The 19,920-nt window shown below is 51.1% G+C and overlaps 1 protein-coding gene across 1 annotated transcript in view; it reads right to left on the bottom strand.

The window, feature by feature from the left end:
* Positions 1-19,920, bottom strand: part of Shank2 (SH3 and multiple ankyrin repeat domains 2) — a 445,228-nt gene that overhangs the window by 390,281 nt on the left and 35,027 nt on the right. Inside the window, exon 3 of the mRNA XM_005351593.3 lies at positions 2,380-2,599. Coding sequence (XP_005351650.1) covers positions 2,380-2,586 — 207 coding nt within the window. The 5' untranslated portion in view covers positions 2,587-2,599. The remainder of the gene's footprint in view (positions 1-2,379; positions 2,600-19,920) is intronic.

The following is a 19,920-nucleotide window of genomic DNA, read 5'->3' as shown; positions in this document are numbered from 1 at the left end:
CTTCTGGCCTTTCCTAGAGTATTAAGGTGGGAACAGAGTGAGGATGACTTGGGGGTACTTGGGTGTAGGCTAGGCTGAGTGTTAAGTAAGGTATGCAAAATCTACAAGCAGAGCCCTTACAGAAGAAGAGGGAAGACAGACAAGGCATCGGGTAGGGGAGGAGGGAGGGAATTATGAATAGCTAGTACTGCTCACCAAACCTTCCAGGACCCAGTCTGCAAATAAGTGACCCTCCTAAGGAAGCTGGGAAGGCAGGGAAGTGGGACACTCGCCAGTTAACCTTCTCCATCCCTCACCTTCAAGACAGATATGGAGGGGGATGTGGAGGACTCCAGGCCCTATGAAAAGCCTGGCTACCAAGAAAAGGAGCCTGAATCCCCAAGTGTCTGCCTGGATGAGAACCTCCCATCTCCTCTTCCTGATAGAAGCAGAAGGGGGCGCTGTTCAAGAGCATGGGAATTGGAGTGCAAACTCAGTTTAGCAATCCAGAAGAGGCCCAGGAAAAGCACAGCCAGAGAGAAAAACTCTAAGGGGAAACAGAAGATCTATCCCTCTTCATGGGTTTAATAATGCTTCCCTTTAGATGTCCTTAGACACCATCTTTCTTGGAGCAGCAACAACAAAAAAGATGAATGTTCATTGTTTCCTCACTGGCTTTTCTCCACTTAAATTCAAACGGATAATGTCAGAGATATTCATTAATGAATTGTGTGTGTGTGTGATCTGCACCCACGCAGCCCTCCCTACAGCCTGTCTTCAGGAGCTGGGTAACGGCAGCTTAGAGAGATGCTACCCCCACCTCACCTGCCTCACCCTGCCACCCACCACCCTATCCCCCACCTCCCTTATCTCCCACTCGACTGCTCCACTCCCATCCCCATTTACCTCTCTACCCCATCCCCCAATAACCCACTCCCATCTGATTCACCCCACTACCCCACCACTCAATCCCCCACCTCCGTCATCCCACCACCCCCATGGCCACACCCCACCTCCCACCCTGTCACCCCACTACCCCGCTTCACTTCCTTCATCCTGTCAGCCCAGAGCGCATTCCTCGCTGCCTCTCCTGGCCCTGTCATTAACTGACATCCCCTCTTGTCACAGACACCCAGACATGGAGCAGATTCTCCAAAGGCCCTAGCATGACCCGTGTGATGCCCCAGGTAGAGCCAGAGCCTGTTCATCCAGACCAGCAAAGCACCAACAATTAAGATCCCACCCCTCATGGGAACTGGAGCTTATCTCTGCTGTGAGCTTCCAGTTTCATCAGAAAAGCCCCAAGGAGTTGAAGAACAAGAAGGAGAAAGGCAGAGAAAAATGAGAAAACACCAGGCCCAGGAACCTCCTGGGAAGTCACATATAAACATAACATCCATGGCCATCTATCACATCCAGCTTGCCTCCTCTCCCCAACCCAAGCAGCAGAAGCTGACATCCAAGGGGAGCAAGTCCATCCCCAGTGACAGAGCAGGGTGATCAGTGTGGCCTGAGGACTTTTGGGACATCCCAGGAAATGATGCTGGGCCCAGGACTGAGGAACAAGCAGGTAGTGGCTGGAGTAGTGTGGGGAAATGAGATCCACTCAGACCAGACTCCCCACCTCCAGGAAGGGGAGAGCAGCTGACAGGAGGCAGCAGGCTACCGTGCCTGCTGGTCGATACACTCACCACTGTGCTTCATCTGTAAGACTAGAAATGGCTCCCGTGGACCATTAGCTCTGAGGCCTGGGGCTTGGAGGCTTGACCTAGCAGAAGGCGCTTACGGTATAGCCTGGGCATGGCTTGGTTACCCCCTAGGGTTCCCAGTTTCAAATCTAATCTCTGTCGAGAAGAATGAAAAGTATGGGAACTAAACTTAATGATGATGTTTGGAAGAGGGACTTTGGGGAGGGCGGAGAATGAAATGAAGTCAAGTCAGGGGGATCCAGTTCTCAAATCCCGGTAAATACAGGAGAACAGGGAGATACAGTGGACATAAGCATGTATACAATCCCCCACTTTTTGCTGATGGCATCCTGGCTCACCCTGGGACTCTGCTAAAAAGAAGACCACCACCCCGGATAGCCTTTGAGCTTGGCCCTCTAGAACCAAGGAGCCCACCTAAACCTCTTTTCTTTATAAATTTCTCTGCAACAAGGTTTCTATAATGAATGCAGGAGGAATGGAGAGGGCTCAGTGAATATTGTGGGCTGCAGAGGGAAGGAAGAAGGGGGGCTAAGGATGAGAAACATCTTAGAGCTACACAGGAACATGGATCTAGAACACCAGCTCGTAGGCCTAGGGTGGACCATAGGCCCCCACAGTCACCACTCAAGCCACTAGACACAGACATCCAAGCAGAGCGTGGACGCACATGCTGCTGCCCACAGGGACTCACCGTCTGCTGCAGATCCTGGATGAGTACTCGAATCACCAAGGTGTTGTCCTGGATCTCCTCCATCTTAGGGCCGCTTGGTTTCTCTGTGGTGGCCCGGATCGTGTCATAGATGGTCTCATCTTTGGAACTATCTGACTCTGAGCCCATGGAATAGTCGGAGAAGCTCTGGGCCATCTCGTCCTCACTGGATGTGGGGCTGCGTGGCATGGTGCCTGGATCTCTGCGAAGGAAAGAGACAGGAGAATAAATCAATATGAATACTGAGAGGACCCAGGGGCCCACTGAGACTAGTTCCTGGGTCTGCCAATGTGATCGCCAGTCCATGGCATCACCAGTCCATGGCACCCATGTGCCTGTATGTCAGATCCCTAAAAGTGGAAAGAACTGGGCACCTCTCTCCTCTTCCCCTGGGCCTGGGCAGAAGTATCAGTCAGGACCAGAACCAGGGAGGTCCCTCACACTGTGCTGAAGCTGCTCTGAAGGAGTCCCAGCTGGCTGCAGCAGCGGCCACGACTACGGGAATTTACCGGATGGCAGCAGTGGTAGATTGAAGCTGCCCACATAGGAGGAACAGCTACCGCTGGTTTTTCTTTGAGGCCAGGGTGGCAGCAGGAGGGGAAGGAATGCAGGCACAGGGTCAGAAGGCGGCAAGTCATGTTGTAATAACCCCCTACTTCAAACACAGAGTGGCTAGCAGCACAGAGTAAAAATAGCACAAAAAGATGAAGATAGACTCAGAAAGATCATTGCCAGGTCCAAGAGCAGAACAGAGACCCAAGTCTTGAGCAGGCTGGAACCAGGAGAGTCAGGGGTCCCCAAGGCAGAAGCTGGGGGAGCCCCTTCCTTAGAGCCAGCGCAGAGACAGCTCCAATGCAAAAGCCCAGTCAGGCTGTAGACAGCTACCTCAGAGCAGGGCCGGAAGCGAGCACCAGGAAGACCAACATGGCCAGGTGTGGCAGCAAAAAGCTATAATGCTAGCATTTAGGAGGTGGAGACAAGAGGGTTCTGAGTTCAAAGTCAACCTCAGCATAATGTGTTTGAGGTCAGCCTGGGCTACAAGATCAGGAAATAAAAGCAAAATGCCAGGACCCAGAAAAGCCATCCTGTATTTGGTGGCTACAGAGATGACACTGCCCCATCCCTAGGATAAATGCCTAAATTGGGGGAAGTTCTGAGACCTGCCAGGGAATGTGCCACATCATACCAGCAGCTCCACCTGTATGGAAACTCTGTCAAGAAGGTGAAGGTCATGGAGCTGGATGCCCTGGGCCAGTGGGAATACATGATCACCCTCATCACTCAGACACTGCCTGGTCAAGCTGTGGTGCCCTCTGGCCACGGGTTCTACAGTTGGGAACAAATGAAACCTGAGCTTTGCATGGATGACCCCAAACATGACTCCCGGCATAGGGGAAAGAGCCACACAACCTCTTATGCCTGTGGCTGGAAAGACACAGGACAGTCCTACAGACAGGTGAGCAGATTCACAGGACATCGTGCCAGGGAGGCATCAATGGTAAGGAAGTCTGGCATCTCAGAAGACACCGCTCAGAAGGGCAGAGTTAGGAATGGCCAGCTCCACAGGGCTATGTGCTTGGCGGAAGGGCCCAGCTGAATGGGACAAGTGTCAACCTCTGGAAAGGCTGAACACACAAGCATCTTCTGTGTGTTGTAGTTACCAGGGAGGACAAAGGTCCACTTCTACAAACAACTTTGATACTCATCATCTAGAAGACAGAGAGCCCAGGGGGCCCACATTACAGGCTGCTCCGAGCAGCCTCTCTCCAGCACTCCTCTCCCTGTGCGGGCTGTCCCACAGACTGTCACCTGACATCAAGTCCCTTCTCTCATCTCCGTTGTTCTTCTGCACAGATGCTACCCCAAAGCCGGTGCTTTAAACAAGCCTTTGAGTCACTCTCCATAGAGGCTTAGCCCAGGACGGGGAAGTGTAGGCTGCTGTGTCAACAGCCTTTTCTTCTGTGGATCACAGAGGCACAAAGCAGAGAACCGAGAATAGCAGTAAAGGGGTTTTCCTCCCTCTAGAAGGAGGGAGGAGGAAGGAAGGAGAGCGATCAATAGATGACAGATGGAGGGATATGTGGGGAGGCAGGTGGAGCAGGAGATGGATGGATGAGACACGAACAGCTGCCCGAGTCTGCGCATGCACGGAGGAGAGGTAAATACGGATGAGATGTCTGCGTTAATGACTGAGCGAGTGAATGGACAGCTGGATAGACAGATGTGAGGATGGACGGATGGATGGATGGTGTGAGGATGGATGGTAAAGGATAGGTGGATAGGTGAGTGGGTAGGAGGACTGTTTGTGCATGGATGAATATATGGATGGCTGGGGCAAGTGAGTAGGTAGAAGGATGAGTGACTGAACGGAAGAAGGGGAGAGAGGAGGGAGGGTGAGCAACAGATACCTAACTAGGTTCTTCATAATGCACGGTAAATCCACTGTCGGTCATTCACACTGGGGGATGCCACTGTCCACAGTGCTTCTTCATGTCTGTCCCCACACTCCAGTGATGCACTACCTGTCCTTACAGGGGGGAGGCAGCAACAGGCTCCACCAGGTGCACCTTCTGCCCATCACATGTGCCAGGGCCACCATGTACAAAGCCAGGTCATCTTCTGGCCTCGTAACATATTGGCACACAGCAGCATCACTCACAGGGATACAGTGGGTATCAGCATGGGCACCCAGCCAGTGCTCCTGAGTCGGGGTACTCCAGGAGAACCAGCTCATCTAACACGACCACTGCTCTGCCTTCTCCATAGGGATTCAAATACCACACTGTGTGCCCAGACTACACCTGAAGGGTTGAGGGGTACCCAGGCCCCTTTCTCATTCTCTGGGCCCTCAGCTGACAGTGAGTTTTGGATAATTTCCAAACATGGTTGTCTCCTTGTCGACACACCACAATGTCAGCCTTCTTCAAGGCCTCAGGCTACAGCTACCCCAGGCCCAGTCCTAGTCCACCTGGCCACTTCCAAACAGCTGGGCTGCAGTTACCCTGTAGCTCAGACAGAAACTGCAAGGGGCTCCTAGTCCCACCCTTCATCACTTCTGCACACAGCAAGGCCACTTGCCCTCACTGTCATGCATCCTGGGGTACGTGCACCAACTTGCTAGCCCCATTAACCTTGGACCTGGGCTGGAGTTTGAGACTCTTCCCAAGTGACTTTAGATTGTATCACGTTGATAATTAAAGTCAGCTACCATACCTACACACACACACACACACACACACACACACACACACACACATTTAGTTTAAAAAAAGAAAGAAAGAAAAGAAATGCTTGCCAATCTAAAGTGTTCATATGAAAACACAGATACCTGGCATTTTCCCTATCATCAGGGATGCAGCCCTGACCTGTGGACACCAAAGGATAGGAGCTAGTGGCAGCGCTTCCCAGGGCCCAGTAATCCCACAGGTTCCTCAACCCTCAAAACTCCCAGGTCACTTGATTACACTCCTCCTCACAAGGTTCTTCAGTAGGATCTTCCCACGGAGACAGGAGCTGATGTTCCCCATGGACCTGACAGTGCTTCCTCTGGGGCCTCAGTCTTGCCCAGTCCACCCACAGGGCCAGCCTCAGCAGTGAACCCCCTCAACCAGCCAGGAATGTTTGTAAGTAAAAGTCCAAGAGTTCACCCTTTCACCCTGTGCACTACTCAGTTAAAATCTCAGGGCAGGCCAGTTCACGGTGCTGCATGCTTTTAATCTCAGCACTTGAGAAGTGGAGGCAGAAGGATCTCTATGAGGTTCAGGCAATCTGGTCTACATAGTGAGATCATGTCTCAAAATTAATTAATCTACCTATCTCAAGGCAAACTAGTCTTACTGTATTAACTAGCTGAACAGTGTTCACGATTCCTGCCAAAATCTTCTCAGCCACCCAAGGATCCAGAAAGGCACCCGAGGTGGGTGATTGAAGGACCCGGCTACCCTTGCATCTCAGTAAGGCCCTGGTCCGGCAACCCTTGCATCTCGGTAAGGTGCCTGCCTGGCTACCCCTGCATCTCGGTTAGGCTCCGGCTCAGCTACCCCTGCATCTCAGTTAGGCTCCAGCCTGGCTACCCCTGCATCTAGGTAAGGGCCTGGCCCGGCTACCCCTGCATCTCAGTTAGGCACCGGCTCGGCCACCCCTGCATCCCCTGCATCTTGGTTAGGTTCCAGCTTCAAAGCAACTTTTAGCACTCACTTGTTTATTCATCCACCATCCTTTTATGGACTTATTTTTATTATGTGTTTCTGTACAGGCCCAAGAGTACAGATTCCACATGAGTGCAGGTGTCCATGGAGACCAGAAGAGGACATTGGATCCCCTGCAAGCTGCCGGGACAGAACTCCGGTCCTCTGAAGAGCTTGCTCTTAAGTGCTGGGCAAGCTCTCCTGTCATTCACCACCTGTGTGAGTGTTAGCCAGGATCTCTACTCAAACCTGACCTGATGTGATCACAATGTACAGATCCCTTGCCCCTAGGGATGCCAGACTTTTGGGGGTTTGAGAATATTTGCATATATGTAATGAAACGCCCTGTGGGTGGGACTCAGGTCTGAACCTGAATTCATTTGTGTGTCACACGTGTGTCGCCTGGTGCTGATTTTGCACACCACAGCCAAGTGCACCCATGTTTCAGCTACAGTCCATGCCCTGAGGTCAGGAGAGGAATTTTACACTCATGTCTTAATGTTTCTGTTCAGGAAGGCTTGGATATCAAAGTGCTTTGGATTTACGGGTTTAAGGGGTGCTGGGCTGGTGAGATAATTACACGCTATGTCAGGATTTCCACCCAGGCCTATGGTTCTGAAGAAACTATTCATGCTCTCTTCCTGGCTGTGCAGTCTTTTCAAACACAGCAGGGCCAGGCCAGAAATTCTTATTGAACTGCCTCACCAAGGCTACTGCACTTTAAATGCTCTCCGGTGGCCTAACAATGCCTGCAGGCTGACAGCCACGGGTTGGAGTCACGGGTCCTCATTAACCTTGAGGCGACCTTGTGCTCTAACTTCAGAACAGTTGGAGTTTCACAGAGCAGACGAACACAGATCAGCTTCTCCTCAGAGTCAGAGAGGCATGTCCACACTGGGGCAGCAGAAAGACGACAGAGTTCACCATCCCACAGAGACCTGGGGGGAATGGGGCCGCTCCCTGGTGTGGGGTTTGCTGCTTGAAGGCTGTTATCAGTATGTAGAAGGATCAATAAATGGTTGGAGAGAGTCTCAGTGGTGAAGAGCCCTGACCCACTTTCAGTTTCCAGGATCCTCGTGGGTAGCTCATGACCATCTTACTCCAGTTCCAGGGACCCAGCGCCCTCTTCTGGCTTCCATGGGCACCAGGCACACTCATGGTGCACACACATGCAGACAGACTCCTTCTGCATTAAATAAAGTAAGTGAGGAAATCTTTGCTAATTTTTGTTAACATAAAAGGTCAAGGATGGCCTGCCTGGTGCCTCCAGCTTCAGCTCTTAGTGTCTCCAGCTGAGCCATAGGTTCTGCTGCTCTGTTTCAAACCGGGGAAGGGCAAACAGACTTTACAGAAGCCTGTGCTGGAGCACAGGGGAGCAGTATACAGCACAGGTCTCCCAGACTGGCTCTCTGATGAGCAGCAGGACGACGCTCAGATACACAAAGAGGTGGACAGTGCAAGCACTCACTCAGCGGTTGTCTAATGGCTGGCCTTGTACGCATAACCTCTTGGCAGATATGCAATTTATTCTTACTCTTGCACTCAGCACGGGATATGTTCATGCTCATTGGATTCCTTCGTGCTGTGCTGTCAAGAGATGGCAGAGGGGACTGACTACAAAGACATCCCTTGGCATAATCTGCTGCCTGCCAAAATCTTGGCAGTGGTGCTAGCAGCAGTGGCCACAACCTCAGTAGTGGTAACAGCAGTAGAGGGTGACAGTGGGTAGTGGTGAACACAGCCATGGCAGAGGCAGAAGTGGTACCAGCTCAGACAGGTCCAGGAGCTGTAGGGGCTTCCCAACACTCCAGGCTTGACATTGGGGCATACATAGCACAGGGTGGCCCAGCCACTTGGGACCAATAGGACAAGGGATTGTTGGTCCCATGGCATACATTACTATCAATGATCTCTGGTGGAATGGCAGCACCCAGGGTGGTCTCTGCTGACAGCCTGTAGGAAAGAGATAAAGATGCTCACACACCAGGGTAGGCTGAAGTTAGAATGGTCCTGTTGCAGCTCTGCCAGCCTGCATGGGCTACACTGCTGAGTGGTTAGTTCACCATGCAGCCAACCTGCTCAGCCTCTACCACCAAGGGTCCCCACCACAGCCACACAACCTGCTAGGCTAGACACCTGGGGCCTCTCCGAAGATGAGCAAGTAAGCAAGCTATCTCTAAAACAGCCTGTGTTTGAGTAAAAGAAGAAAAAAAAATAACATATCTGGGGAAGCCAGGCCCTTCCTGTTCCATCTCACGGAGCCTTTTGTACTGACAGGTGTTAGTTTGGCCCAGTGGTTCCAGCTCCTGAGGCTGCCCTGCTTTCAGGGCCAGAGAGAAATATGCTGGGCCAGGCACAGACAGAAGTGGCTGACGAGCAATGGCTGCAGCTGGGTTCCTGGGCATCCAGGAACCAGTCAGAGGCAGAAGCTTACGCTGAGGAGCAAGGTCTGTGTTCCATTGGCTCCCCTTGAAGGGAGCACTCGTCCTTGGCCCCAGCATACAGCACAGCTCTCTGTCAGCCCTGGGAAACAGATGTGAGAGCCCACTGCAGCTTGCACAGCCCTGGTCAGCTCTGTCCCAGCCTGGAGAGCAAATGAGAAGTTCCCATCCCCAGAAGTCCAACCCTGGGGGCAGGGGCACAGGAAGCCCCTCTAAAGTGCATTCCACTCCTGGTTAACTGCATCCAAGAGCTTGAAGCAAACACCTGTGGCCATCGCCATTCCTCCACCCCAACCCTGACTTCCTCCTTCATCAGGCCCAGTCTGGCCTCTGACTGGCTTTCTTAAAAGCTCACTTAATGACTGTGTCATTTCAGCTACCTGATAAACCCACGTGTCCATGAGTACTTTCGTGTGCCTAATTTGCCACCATCCATCCACCACATGGGATACAGTGAGCATTCAGTGGACACATGCCAGACAGGAGGTAGGCTATGGAGCTAGTGGAATGCAGTGAGGTAGAGATGGGCAGACCATGGCCCTGAATCTGCCCCAGTAGAGCGTCAACTCCAGCTACAACCAGCAAGTGGGAACAGAGCCCAGTGTCCCAACCCAGTGGATATGGTTCAGATCAGATTTGGACAGAAATGCGACAAGTAGCCATGTTAGAAATGTACCGTTTTAAATGCTCATCTTTCAGGTCACATCTAACTGCACCACTCAAGGGCTGCAAGACTGGACAAAAGCCAGAACTATGAGATGAGCTTAACTCCAAGTCTTCTTTCCATAATAAAAGAGGGTAGTGAGGATGTTGTAGGAGAATAATAAAGCAGGGCTCCCCAGTCCAAAGCACTACCAGCAACATCTCATTCACAAAGACACCCCTAAGCAAGCAGGTACTTAAGAAGGGCTTCACCTGATAGGTCCACAGAGGCCCGAGGCTGGGTCTGGAAGTGGGCTAGCTGGAGAAAGAACCAGCTGAGCCCCACCTCAGGTTCTCTTCAGGAGGGTCCTGAGATTCCAAAGCCAGAGACCTGACCTGGAGGGTCATGACCCCAATAGGAATGTGAAGAACGGCTCCGTGGGAAGGGCAGACACATGGCCACCGGACAGGAGCCTGGGCAAACATTAATGATTAACTCCGAGGCAGGGCAGAGGGCGGTTGAGCGCATTCACTTTTAGGTTTTCAGGAACAGAAGTTGCTCTGTGAACACCCTACGGGCTCCACGGGGCACGCTTACATGCGTACACTAAGCATGCACTCCTCACAAGCACGCACTCGTCATAAGCATGCACTCATCCTTTATCCCACTCTCAAACAGAACAGGCTGCCTTGCATTTTGTCTGTCTTCATTCTGGCGACCAGAGGCTGTCTTTGGTTCCTGCGTCCCTTCAGGATCAGACTGTAAAAGGTTGTTCAGAAACAGAAAGCAGGCAAGGCAAGGCAGAGAAAGGGTGGTTTTGTGCCACCCTGAGCAATTGCTTTTAGCACAATCGTTTTTCTCCAGAGTAAATACAGAGATGTAAGCTCCCAGGTCAGTAGGGTCAACACTCAGTGCCGGCCTCTTGCATCAGCCCTGCTGGGCAGCTATTAATAAAGAGAGAAGAAAAGCCACCGCCAAGAAGCAATTTCCACAAAGATGATGCATTTTGCTACGCGTGTCCAGAAACATCTAAAACCTAAACTGGCTTATTTGTCACCTAAGTCCCTGAATGGCAGGCACATACAGTTTCCCACTCATTCATGTATTATTATTCACGGGGCATTTAAAGCCAAGCTGCAATGGAAGATACAGACAAAACTGTCCAGGCGATGGCTACAAAGCCTTTGGGGATCAATTCATAAATCTTAGAGGTTCACAGATCAATTTCCAGTTTAAAATGCACAGAGCGGTCTCCTTCCAGAGGGAATATCAAAGCCACAGGGCAAGAGATTTTACTTGTGTGGCTTATTGTGTGATTTAAATGTATAAAACTTGTTGGTCCTTAAAACAGGGAGACCTTCCCTTCCCAAGCTACCCTCTGGTTTAGGTGTTTAAACCTAGGTCAAGGTCACATTACAGGATAAAGGGCAGCCTCTTAGGAAACCTGGAGAACAAAAAACAAATTTGCCAAAAAGAGCACTAGACCCCTGGGGACTGAACCCATCAGAGAAGTCAGGGGTCAGTCACACAGGGGCCAGATTGCATCAGCCATCAGCTTCTCAAGAGAGCCTTGTTGAAAAGCTATACCACTCTACCCCATTATCCCTCGAATTCTCCAGAGAAGCAGCCTGCTCCAGCTACCCAACCAGAGCACCACGGATGCAGATGAATGAAACCCGCCCATATTATGGCTGTGTGATAACCCATCTTGAGTAACAACTCAATGGGACTTAGAATCACCATGGAGATAAACTTCTGGGTGAGTTTGTAAACTTCCTAGATTAGGTGTTTTGAGGTAGGAATACACACCCTAACTGTGGGCAATGCCATCCTGTGAGCTTGGGTTCTAGACTGCAAAAGTCATGTGACCAGCTGCCTCCTGCTCCTGCTGACATGCCTGCCCTGCTAAGATGCAAACCTACGCAAACCCTTCTTCCTTCACTAAAATGCTTCTTGTCGGGCATTGGGTCACAGCAAAGGCAAAAATAGCCAACACAGGATGTGTCCCCACTGTGCAAGATTCTAGAGAGGCATCTGCGCTGCTGTCTAAATGCCCCTGCTGCACGAGCAAGTACACTCTCCTACTTGCTCACTCGTAGGAGATCAGCCAAACTACGTGAAGGCTGATCTTCCTGGAAGACACAGACAAAAACCTCCAGGCAACAGCTGAAAGTTTTGGAGACCAACTCCAAAAACGTAGGAGGTCCACAAGCTGATGTCCAGACATCTGTGGAGTAAGCTGAACTGTGTGCTTCCCCAGATTCGTGTGGGAATCCTGCTCCCTGGCCCTGGTCACATGACTCAGATAGAAAGCTTTCAAAGAGTGGTTAAGAGGCTCTGGACAGAGCTCAGTAGCAGAGTGCCTGCCTGGCTTCTTCCCTGAGCACTACAAGGAAGTGAAGGAAATCAAATATGGTAAATCAGACCTACTTCAGTCATGTTGATTTCCTTCTCTTGCTACCGTTACAAACACCTGATAAAAGCAACTCAGAGAAATAAGGGTTTACTCTGGCTCACAGTTTGAGGGGGTGCACAGTCCATCATGGTGAGGAAGGCACAGAGGCAGCAGGAATATGAGGCAGCTGGCTACACTGTATCCACCCTCCAAAGCAGAGAGGTGAAGGGTTGGTTGTTCTTTTCTTTTTATACATTGTAGAATTCCAGGCTAGGAATGCTGCCACCCACACACCAGGTCTTCCCATCTCAATAAACCTAATCTCGGAACCCCCTCACAGACAAGCCCAGATGTGTATTTTTAAGGTGATTCTAAATCCCATGTCACAGGGTCTTTACAGGCGCCATAGTGTGAACACATTCACGTACCCGGGAGGGGGGGGAAGGAATGCGGAGGGATTACCATGTGAGGGGCATGTGAGGGGCAGCTAGAAAACTCTATTAGCAAGAAAAGGAGAGAGGCTCAGCAGAAGCCAGACCTGTAACCCCTCAGTCTCTCACTTTCATCCTCCAGGATGGGAGACAGTGGATTCCTGTTGTCTACACTTCCTGTCCACTTGTCCAAGGTGCTCTGGATTGGTACCCCCACAATGTCACAGCCAAAACACTGATGAAATGCTCGGCGAGAGGGTGCCTTGCGCATTCAGGGACAGATTGCCTTGGTTCACTGGGAATTTTCCTAAATGCTTTCTAAGACACAGACCCCTCCAAGTCTGTCCTCATGTGTGCTGTTGCGTGAACCAAAGTAAAAGGTCCTGAGTGTCCCCTTCTCTGATGCCCTACCCTTCGGCCTGCATCTCTCCCCCAGTGACCGAGCTGCTGGTTTCAGTGCCTTCTCAAGCTGCATGGCCACCCTGTGCTAGAAAACTGCCTCTAACTCATGCACATGTTCTCTAGCCGTTCTCAGGTCACGTGGGTTTGGGAGACCCACCTGGAATGAGTATGCATGTCTGGGTCCCCCTATAAACAAATCCACCTCAGTGCTTTGCAAGGAAGCTTCTCAGAGAACGGCTAAGATGGCCTCTTCCAATGTTACCCGAACCCGTCCCTGGAGTCCACGGACAACCTGCTCAACAGGAAAGGAAGCTGCCTGGATGCAGTCAGCATCTTTGAAGGCAGAACTGTCCTCACATGACAGTGGTGGTAGGAAATCTGAAATGGCTCTTTAGGAGAAAGAGATGGTGGGGGCATAATAACCACTCAACAATGCTGTGTGTGTGTGTGTGTGTGTGTGTGTGTGTGTGTGTGTGTGTACATGTTCATGCATGCGTTCATGCGTTGTTGGATGTGTGTCCATGTGTGGGTATTGGTGTGGAGGCCAGGGCTCAATGATGGGTATCTTCCTCCGTAGCTCTCCACCTTATTTTTTGAGGCAGGGTCTCTCTGCTCACTGATTAGAATGCTAAACTGAATGGCCAGCAAGCTCCAGGGATCCTTCTGTGTCTCCCCTTTTAGCGCTGGCATTACAGATGTGTGTCACTGTGCTTAGCTTTTCACATGGGTCCTGGGAATGGGAAACTCTGATCCTCAGCTTGCATAGCAGGCACTGTAGCTGCTGAGGCATGTCTCCAGCCCTGCAACATCTTCATCGTATCAGACTCTGTGGTTTAAGTCAGAAAACACGTGCTGCCAGATTAAACTAGTTCCACTAACCACCACTGCCTAAGAGATCCGCCAGGCTGGGCTGGTTTGTTCTACAAAAGGTCTGGAGAGCTGGCTTCTCAGGAAGATTCTAGGTCAGTTGGAAAGAAGGCTGGTAAAAAAGTGCTGTCATTGTCCTGGAAGCAAGTGCCATTCCTGGTTGATATCAGTAATGGGGCAACCCATGTGGTTGCTCCCATCCTTCCTTGGCCAGCTTCGGGGCAGCCTCAGACAGCTGCATCACCCTCTCCCCCCACCAGATAATGAAGTCTGCAAACTGTGGTTCCCGCAGGCCCCAGCCAGCTTTCGCCCTGGCTCTTACTGCAAACAGACCCTGTGACACCCGGCTTTTGTTCAGGCTTGCACATTAGCTTCTGTACAACAGAATCCAAGAGTGCAGGCACCACAATTTGCACTCGGGTCTTGCCTTCTTCATCACACATCTGGACCGTCACCTGACATTTCTGCAGAGCCGGCCATCATGGTTGGGAGGGGGTGCAAAGCAAAGGCTTCATGGACGAGATGGAATCAATGACGTAAAGAGCCACAGGCCGTGAGTTCTCCTGCTGAGCTGCCCAGTCTGAAGCTCTCAGTCCTGCATCCAGCAAGTCCCTGCATCCGGCAGGCATATGAAGTCCAGACCAGACAGTCTTCCATGGACACCAAGGAACAAGGGACCCCTCCATCATAACCAATCCCTTATTTCATCAATGCTGGGGAGTAATAAGTCCCCTGACTTGAACAGAACTTCTAGGGCACGGCATCGCCAGCTAATGCAAATAGGCAGAAAAGTGAACACCCTGCTCACGGATTGAAAGTAAAGGAAGTAATCATTATTTCCAGATAATTACCTACTCTGCATTGAAAGCCCAAGAGAATCTAAAGATAAACTGAACTAGCAAAAAAGAAAAAAAAAGTCATGATGTTAGCCAGGTAGGAGATTAACATACAAAAGGCAATTGGTTCCCTCACACTGCCAGCAAATGACAGAGAGAAACGCCTACCCAGCCCTACAACACCAGGAGTCACTAAGGGCACCATTCGTGGTTAGGGTATGAAATGTACCCACAGACTTGTGCTTGAGCACTTGGACCAACCATCATAGGAACAGCAAGCACCCCAGCCGCATTTCTGAAGCATCGGGTCTGGTTAAAGTATAATGACATTAACTGGGGACCTTGGCTACAACAGAGGAAAAGGCGGCCTTGCTGGGCTCTAGTCTGGGCCCAGGTGCTAGACCAGTACAGTGTGACTCATTAGCTGAGACCCCAAGCAGAAGGGTCACCCATGGGACCTCGACTACAATCATCTTCACACTATAGTCACTGCCTCTGGGGCCTGAGGCTGATGTACCTTCTAAACCACAGTGCTCAGAGTTGAGTAAGGTCCCCAAGTTCTAGTCCCAGGTAAACAAGACTTGCAGAGCTATGAGCTGGAGAGACACCTCAGTCAGTATCGTGCCTGCCAAACAAGCGTAAGGATCTCAGTTCAGATTCCCAGCACCCACATAAAAACTGGGCACGATGACATGTACCTGTGATCCTAGCCCTGGGGCGGGGGATAGAGATGAGGGGATCCCTGGGGTGGGGGCTGGTCAGTTGATCTAGAGCAGTGGTTCTCAACCTTCCTAGTACTATGACCCTTGAATACAGTTCCAGATGTTGTGGTGACCCAAGCCATAAAATTATTTTAATTTCCATAACTGTAATCTTGCTACTGTTATGAAATATAATATAAATATCTGTGCTGTCAATGGTCTTAGGTGACCCCTGTGAAAGACGTCTAGACCCCACACTCATACACACACACACACACACACACACACACACACACACACACACACCAGCCTCAAAGGACAGAGAAGAGAAATGGCACTGGCATTTTAAGACTGAAATATGCATGATACCAAAACACTTAAAACATTAAACAAGTGTTCAGACTCACACAGCTCTATGCAGAGTTCTTAATGCCTCCAAAAGCCAGTATCAGCCCTAGCATAAAGTGGGGTGACCCTCTGAGGGACACCAACTCTGGTCAAGACTGGAGAAAGCCTGCAGTGCTAAGAAAGAGCTCAGACTGCCAAACTCAGAACAACCTGGGGACAGCCCTGTTGTGCCTTACGTGGGGCTGTGGCTGTCCAGCCTGCCGTCATCAACGCTTGATGACAGTATTTATGCCCGGCTGGGTTTGGTTGATTCCTGTAATTCAGACAGTGGTGGGAACCAGGGTCCTCTGCAATCTGAATGCCAATGTTTTAGTTTTCTTCAGAGAATATGTCTGGAATATTTAAAACCCTCGAGCTGCAGGTCATCCATGTGCTGGGTCCTTGGTATCAGGTTCCAGGATGTGACCCAGCCCAGTGGCCTCTGTACTCAGCAACCTTCATCTTCGGTGCCCACAGCCTAAAGAGGGGGGTCAAAGCCAAGCCCCAAGCCTGAGCCTGCTGGCTTCTCCCTGTGAAGCCCGGTTAGATGACAGTCACACTCCCGCCCAGATAGCTCTCCTCTCAAAGGCCCCTGTACTGTCTGCTCTAGGTTCTCAGCCCCACCTGAGCCCCTGCCCATCCTGCCTTGGAATGCGGGTCTCACTCACCTTCCAAAGGCCTACGGGAGAGAGAAGCAGGAGCTGGGGACATCACTTCCACTGTCATCATTTTCTCATGAGCCAAAGCATGACGTGGCCTTCATAAACCCATCCAACCACTGCTGGGGACCAGCCTAACCCACATTCATGGAGCATTTATAAGCCCACGGCCAGGAGCTGTGTTACTCTCTCATAGCTACGGCAGAATACCCCAACAAAAGCCACATAAGGAAGAAAGGGCTTATTTGGGTTCCTAGTTGAAGGAGATACAGCCCATCACGGTGGGGAAGGCATTGCAGCAAGAACATGAGGTAGCTACTCACACTCCATCCACTGTCAGGAAGCACAGAGAGATGAATGTTTGCATTCAGATAGGTCTCTCCTCTTTATTCACCCTGAGCAGCAGCCCATGGATGGCGGCCACCCCATCATCAGAACGGGTCTTCCCTCCTCAATTAACCTCAGTTAGACAATCCCTCACCATCTCTCCTAGAGCTGTCTCCGTGGTGATCCTAGATCCTGTCACATTGACAGTCAGCATTAGCAATCACAGGAGCCATTGACCTTCTGACCTTCTCTGCAGGTGGATGACAGCTCTCCTGCCTCCTCCACCTCTATGTATGGATGAATATGTACCTGCAAGCAATTTTCATGAGATCTGCTCTTCCCTGAGAGGAGGTTCCTACTGAGAACCAAGTAACAGAAGAACTTCTAGGGACTCAACACCCTCATGAAGGACGTGGCCATTGGAGGCTCATGTCATCCTCTCCCTATGTCCTTAAACATAAGGTGAAGGTCTGTCTAGGCAGCCTATGGATACTGCCCTAAAGAGCCTGGAAATGCGCCTGTAGCCAACAGCTGTGAGGGAGGTAAGAGCAGCAGAGTCTCATGGAAGGCACAAGCCAACCTGAGTCCCCTCCACATCCCAGGACTCATACCCACAGACTCAACCACTCATTTCAAAATGAAGATGGTGACTGTTGGTAAAGTATTTGCCACGCAAGTATGAGAAACTAAGTTCAAACCCCCAGAACCCACATAAAGCTAGGCCTGGCAACACATACCAGTAATCCCAGTGATTATAGTGAGATAGAGAATCCTTGGAAGCTGGTAGGTCAGCTATCCTGGAGCACATACTGGAAACAACAAAAAGACCCTGACTTAACCATGGTACAGGAGGCATGCTGGTTCTTACCAACTTGACACAATCTAGAGAGGCTCTCAACTGAGAAACGATCTCCATCATCAGATTGGCCTGTAGGTAAATCTGGGGGGCTTTTTCTTGATTGGTGATGGATGGGGGAGGGGAGGGCCCACTCTACTGTGGGCAGTGCCATCCCTGGGCAGGTAGTCCTGGGTGGTATAAGGAAGCAGGCTGAGCAAGCCAGGAGGAGCAAGCCACTAAACAGTGTCCCTCTATGACCCCTGCTTTAGCTCCTGCCTCCAGGTCCCAGTTTGAATTCCTGTCCCAACTTCCCTCCATGAGCAACTATGGTCTGAATGTGAAAACCAAGTAAGATAGCCAGACAGTGACAAGATGAGGGTAGAGAGGTGTGACCACAAGCCACTTCTGAAGCTGGGAGAAGCAGCAAGGAGGATTCTCTATTCCCTGGGGGCTTTTGAGGACGGGCCATCCCCAGGGTCTTTGAAGAGCCCAAGCCTGCCCCTGACTCTGACTTTTCCCAATCTCTCACCTACTGAACTACAAGAACAGTGGTGTACATAGCTTTAGGCCACTAATCTGGTTTGGTAGCCCCAGGAGATAAAGCTCAAGGACCCTCCTCAGGCAGCAGCGCCTGAGACACTGTTTCCTCATTTCTTGTTGTGTCCATGCTTACCTCACCTACCTGCCCTCTCCCCAGAGCGAGAAGCAGTCAGCACCAATCACCACAGCCACTTAGATTAGCCGGGAAGCCCCCTCTCATCAATCTGCAGCCCGGAAAAGGCGAGAGAAACAGGCTTGGGGCCACAAACACAGGCACCAGCGCTGGAGGGACCCTGGAACCCCAAGGAAACAGTGAATGCCCCTGTGCTCTGAACTTCCCACGGTACCTCCTGGGATCAGGAACAAGACCTGGGGCCCCATGGTCCTTCCTGGGCAGCTGGTCCAGCTCTGTGGACTTTGCAGGGCCAATGAAGGAACATTTGAGATGGGCACGTGAACCTGGTAGCTGACTACCAGGATACAAGGGCATGGCCTAAAAGCCACTGAAGCAGGGCGTGAGGTCCCAGAGGGCAGAGGTGGGTGCTGGGAATAGCAATGAGCTTTCCCTTCTCAGTAAGAGTTCCCGGGAGTCTGGAGTAAGAGCGGAACCAGCCTTGCAGTCAGCATAGAGAAAAGGCAGCGACCGCTGGTGCCTGGCGCGCTGCTCTTAGCACAGAACAGTTTTGAAATTCCTAACCCTACGTCTTTGCCCCATAAACCCCTCACTTGCTGAGCTCTTCAGGGAGGCACAATCGTCCTAGTGTCTATCCACTCCCAGATCCCACCCTGTTAGTTCAGGTCACAAAGCCTTATCTAATGTAAGTCCTAGGCTCAAGATTTCCCTCTTTTTGATCATGGACTCAGTCCCATATCAGACTGCCTGTGACTTTTCAACCCTAGGATGAACTGAGAGTCTGGACATGCAGGAGACAGCTGTCATCTAGGGAGGACAGGGGCCTGGTGCTTCCTGCTTCTCTGTGAGTCTCGGCTGACTTCTCAGCACAGCTCAGACTGAATGTGGACAGAGGAAGAGGAAAGGGGAGGGGCAGAGGAAAGAAGAGAGATGGGGCAGAGAAGCCTGGGGGTTGGGTCAGACAAGAGTTGGGGAGGGGTCCCCTCCTCCACCAGATGGAGTCAGTGTACTGGTTGTAGCCTCCCACCTGATATGACCAATAAACTGAAATAGATTAAAAAAACACCTATTTTCAAATGCAGGGCAGCAATGTAGGAAACCAAGTAAGTTCTGTATTATTGCAGCTTTTTCCATAAACAGTTTCCAGACCACCGTGTGTAAAACACCCAGAGTGGAGGTAGTGGGCTAGGAGCACAGGGAGGCCCAGGTGACCCTGGGTCAGGCGCCATTGCCTTTGCTTGTACACCAGCTGCTGAGCCTGCCGACTAGAGTGGAGAGATCCAGTACCAAACACACACAGGAGACCTGTCCAAACCCACAGGAACAGAAACAAAACGGAAGATGGGAATCTGGGAAAGAGAGCAGCAGAGAACAGTAGTGGAAGGAGGCGAGGCATGGGAGGGTTGGGCAAGAACAACCAGAATGTATTATGCACATGTATGAAATTGCCAAAGACAAACTTAATTAATAACAAAACATCAGTCACCTCAATGACAGCCCATGTTCACACAGAAAGGTCACCTCGATGACAGCTCATATTCATAGAGTGATCACCTCGATGACAGCTCATACTCACACAGAGTGGTCACCTTGATGACAGCTCATGCTCACAGAGGGGTCACCTCGATGATAGCTCATGCTCACAGAGGGGTCACCTCGATGACAGCCCATGCTCACAGAGGGGTCACCTCGATGACAGCTCATGCTCACAGAGGGGTCACCTCAATGACAGCCCA

The sequence above is a fragment of the Microtus ochrogaster genome, chromosome 8 (genome assembly GCF_000317375.1).
Source record: "Microtus ochrogaster isolate Prairie Vole_2 chromosome 8, MicOch1.0, whole genome shotgun sequence".
In the NCBI taxonomy this organism is placed as follows: domain Eukaryota; kingdom Metazoa; phylum Chordata; class Mammalia; order Rodentia; family Cricetidae; genus Microtus; species Microtus ochrogaster.
Note: the sequence above shows the minus strand (reverse complement) of the source record. Positions and strands in the feature narration are given on the sequence as shown.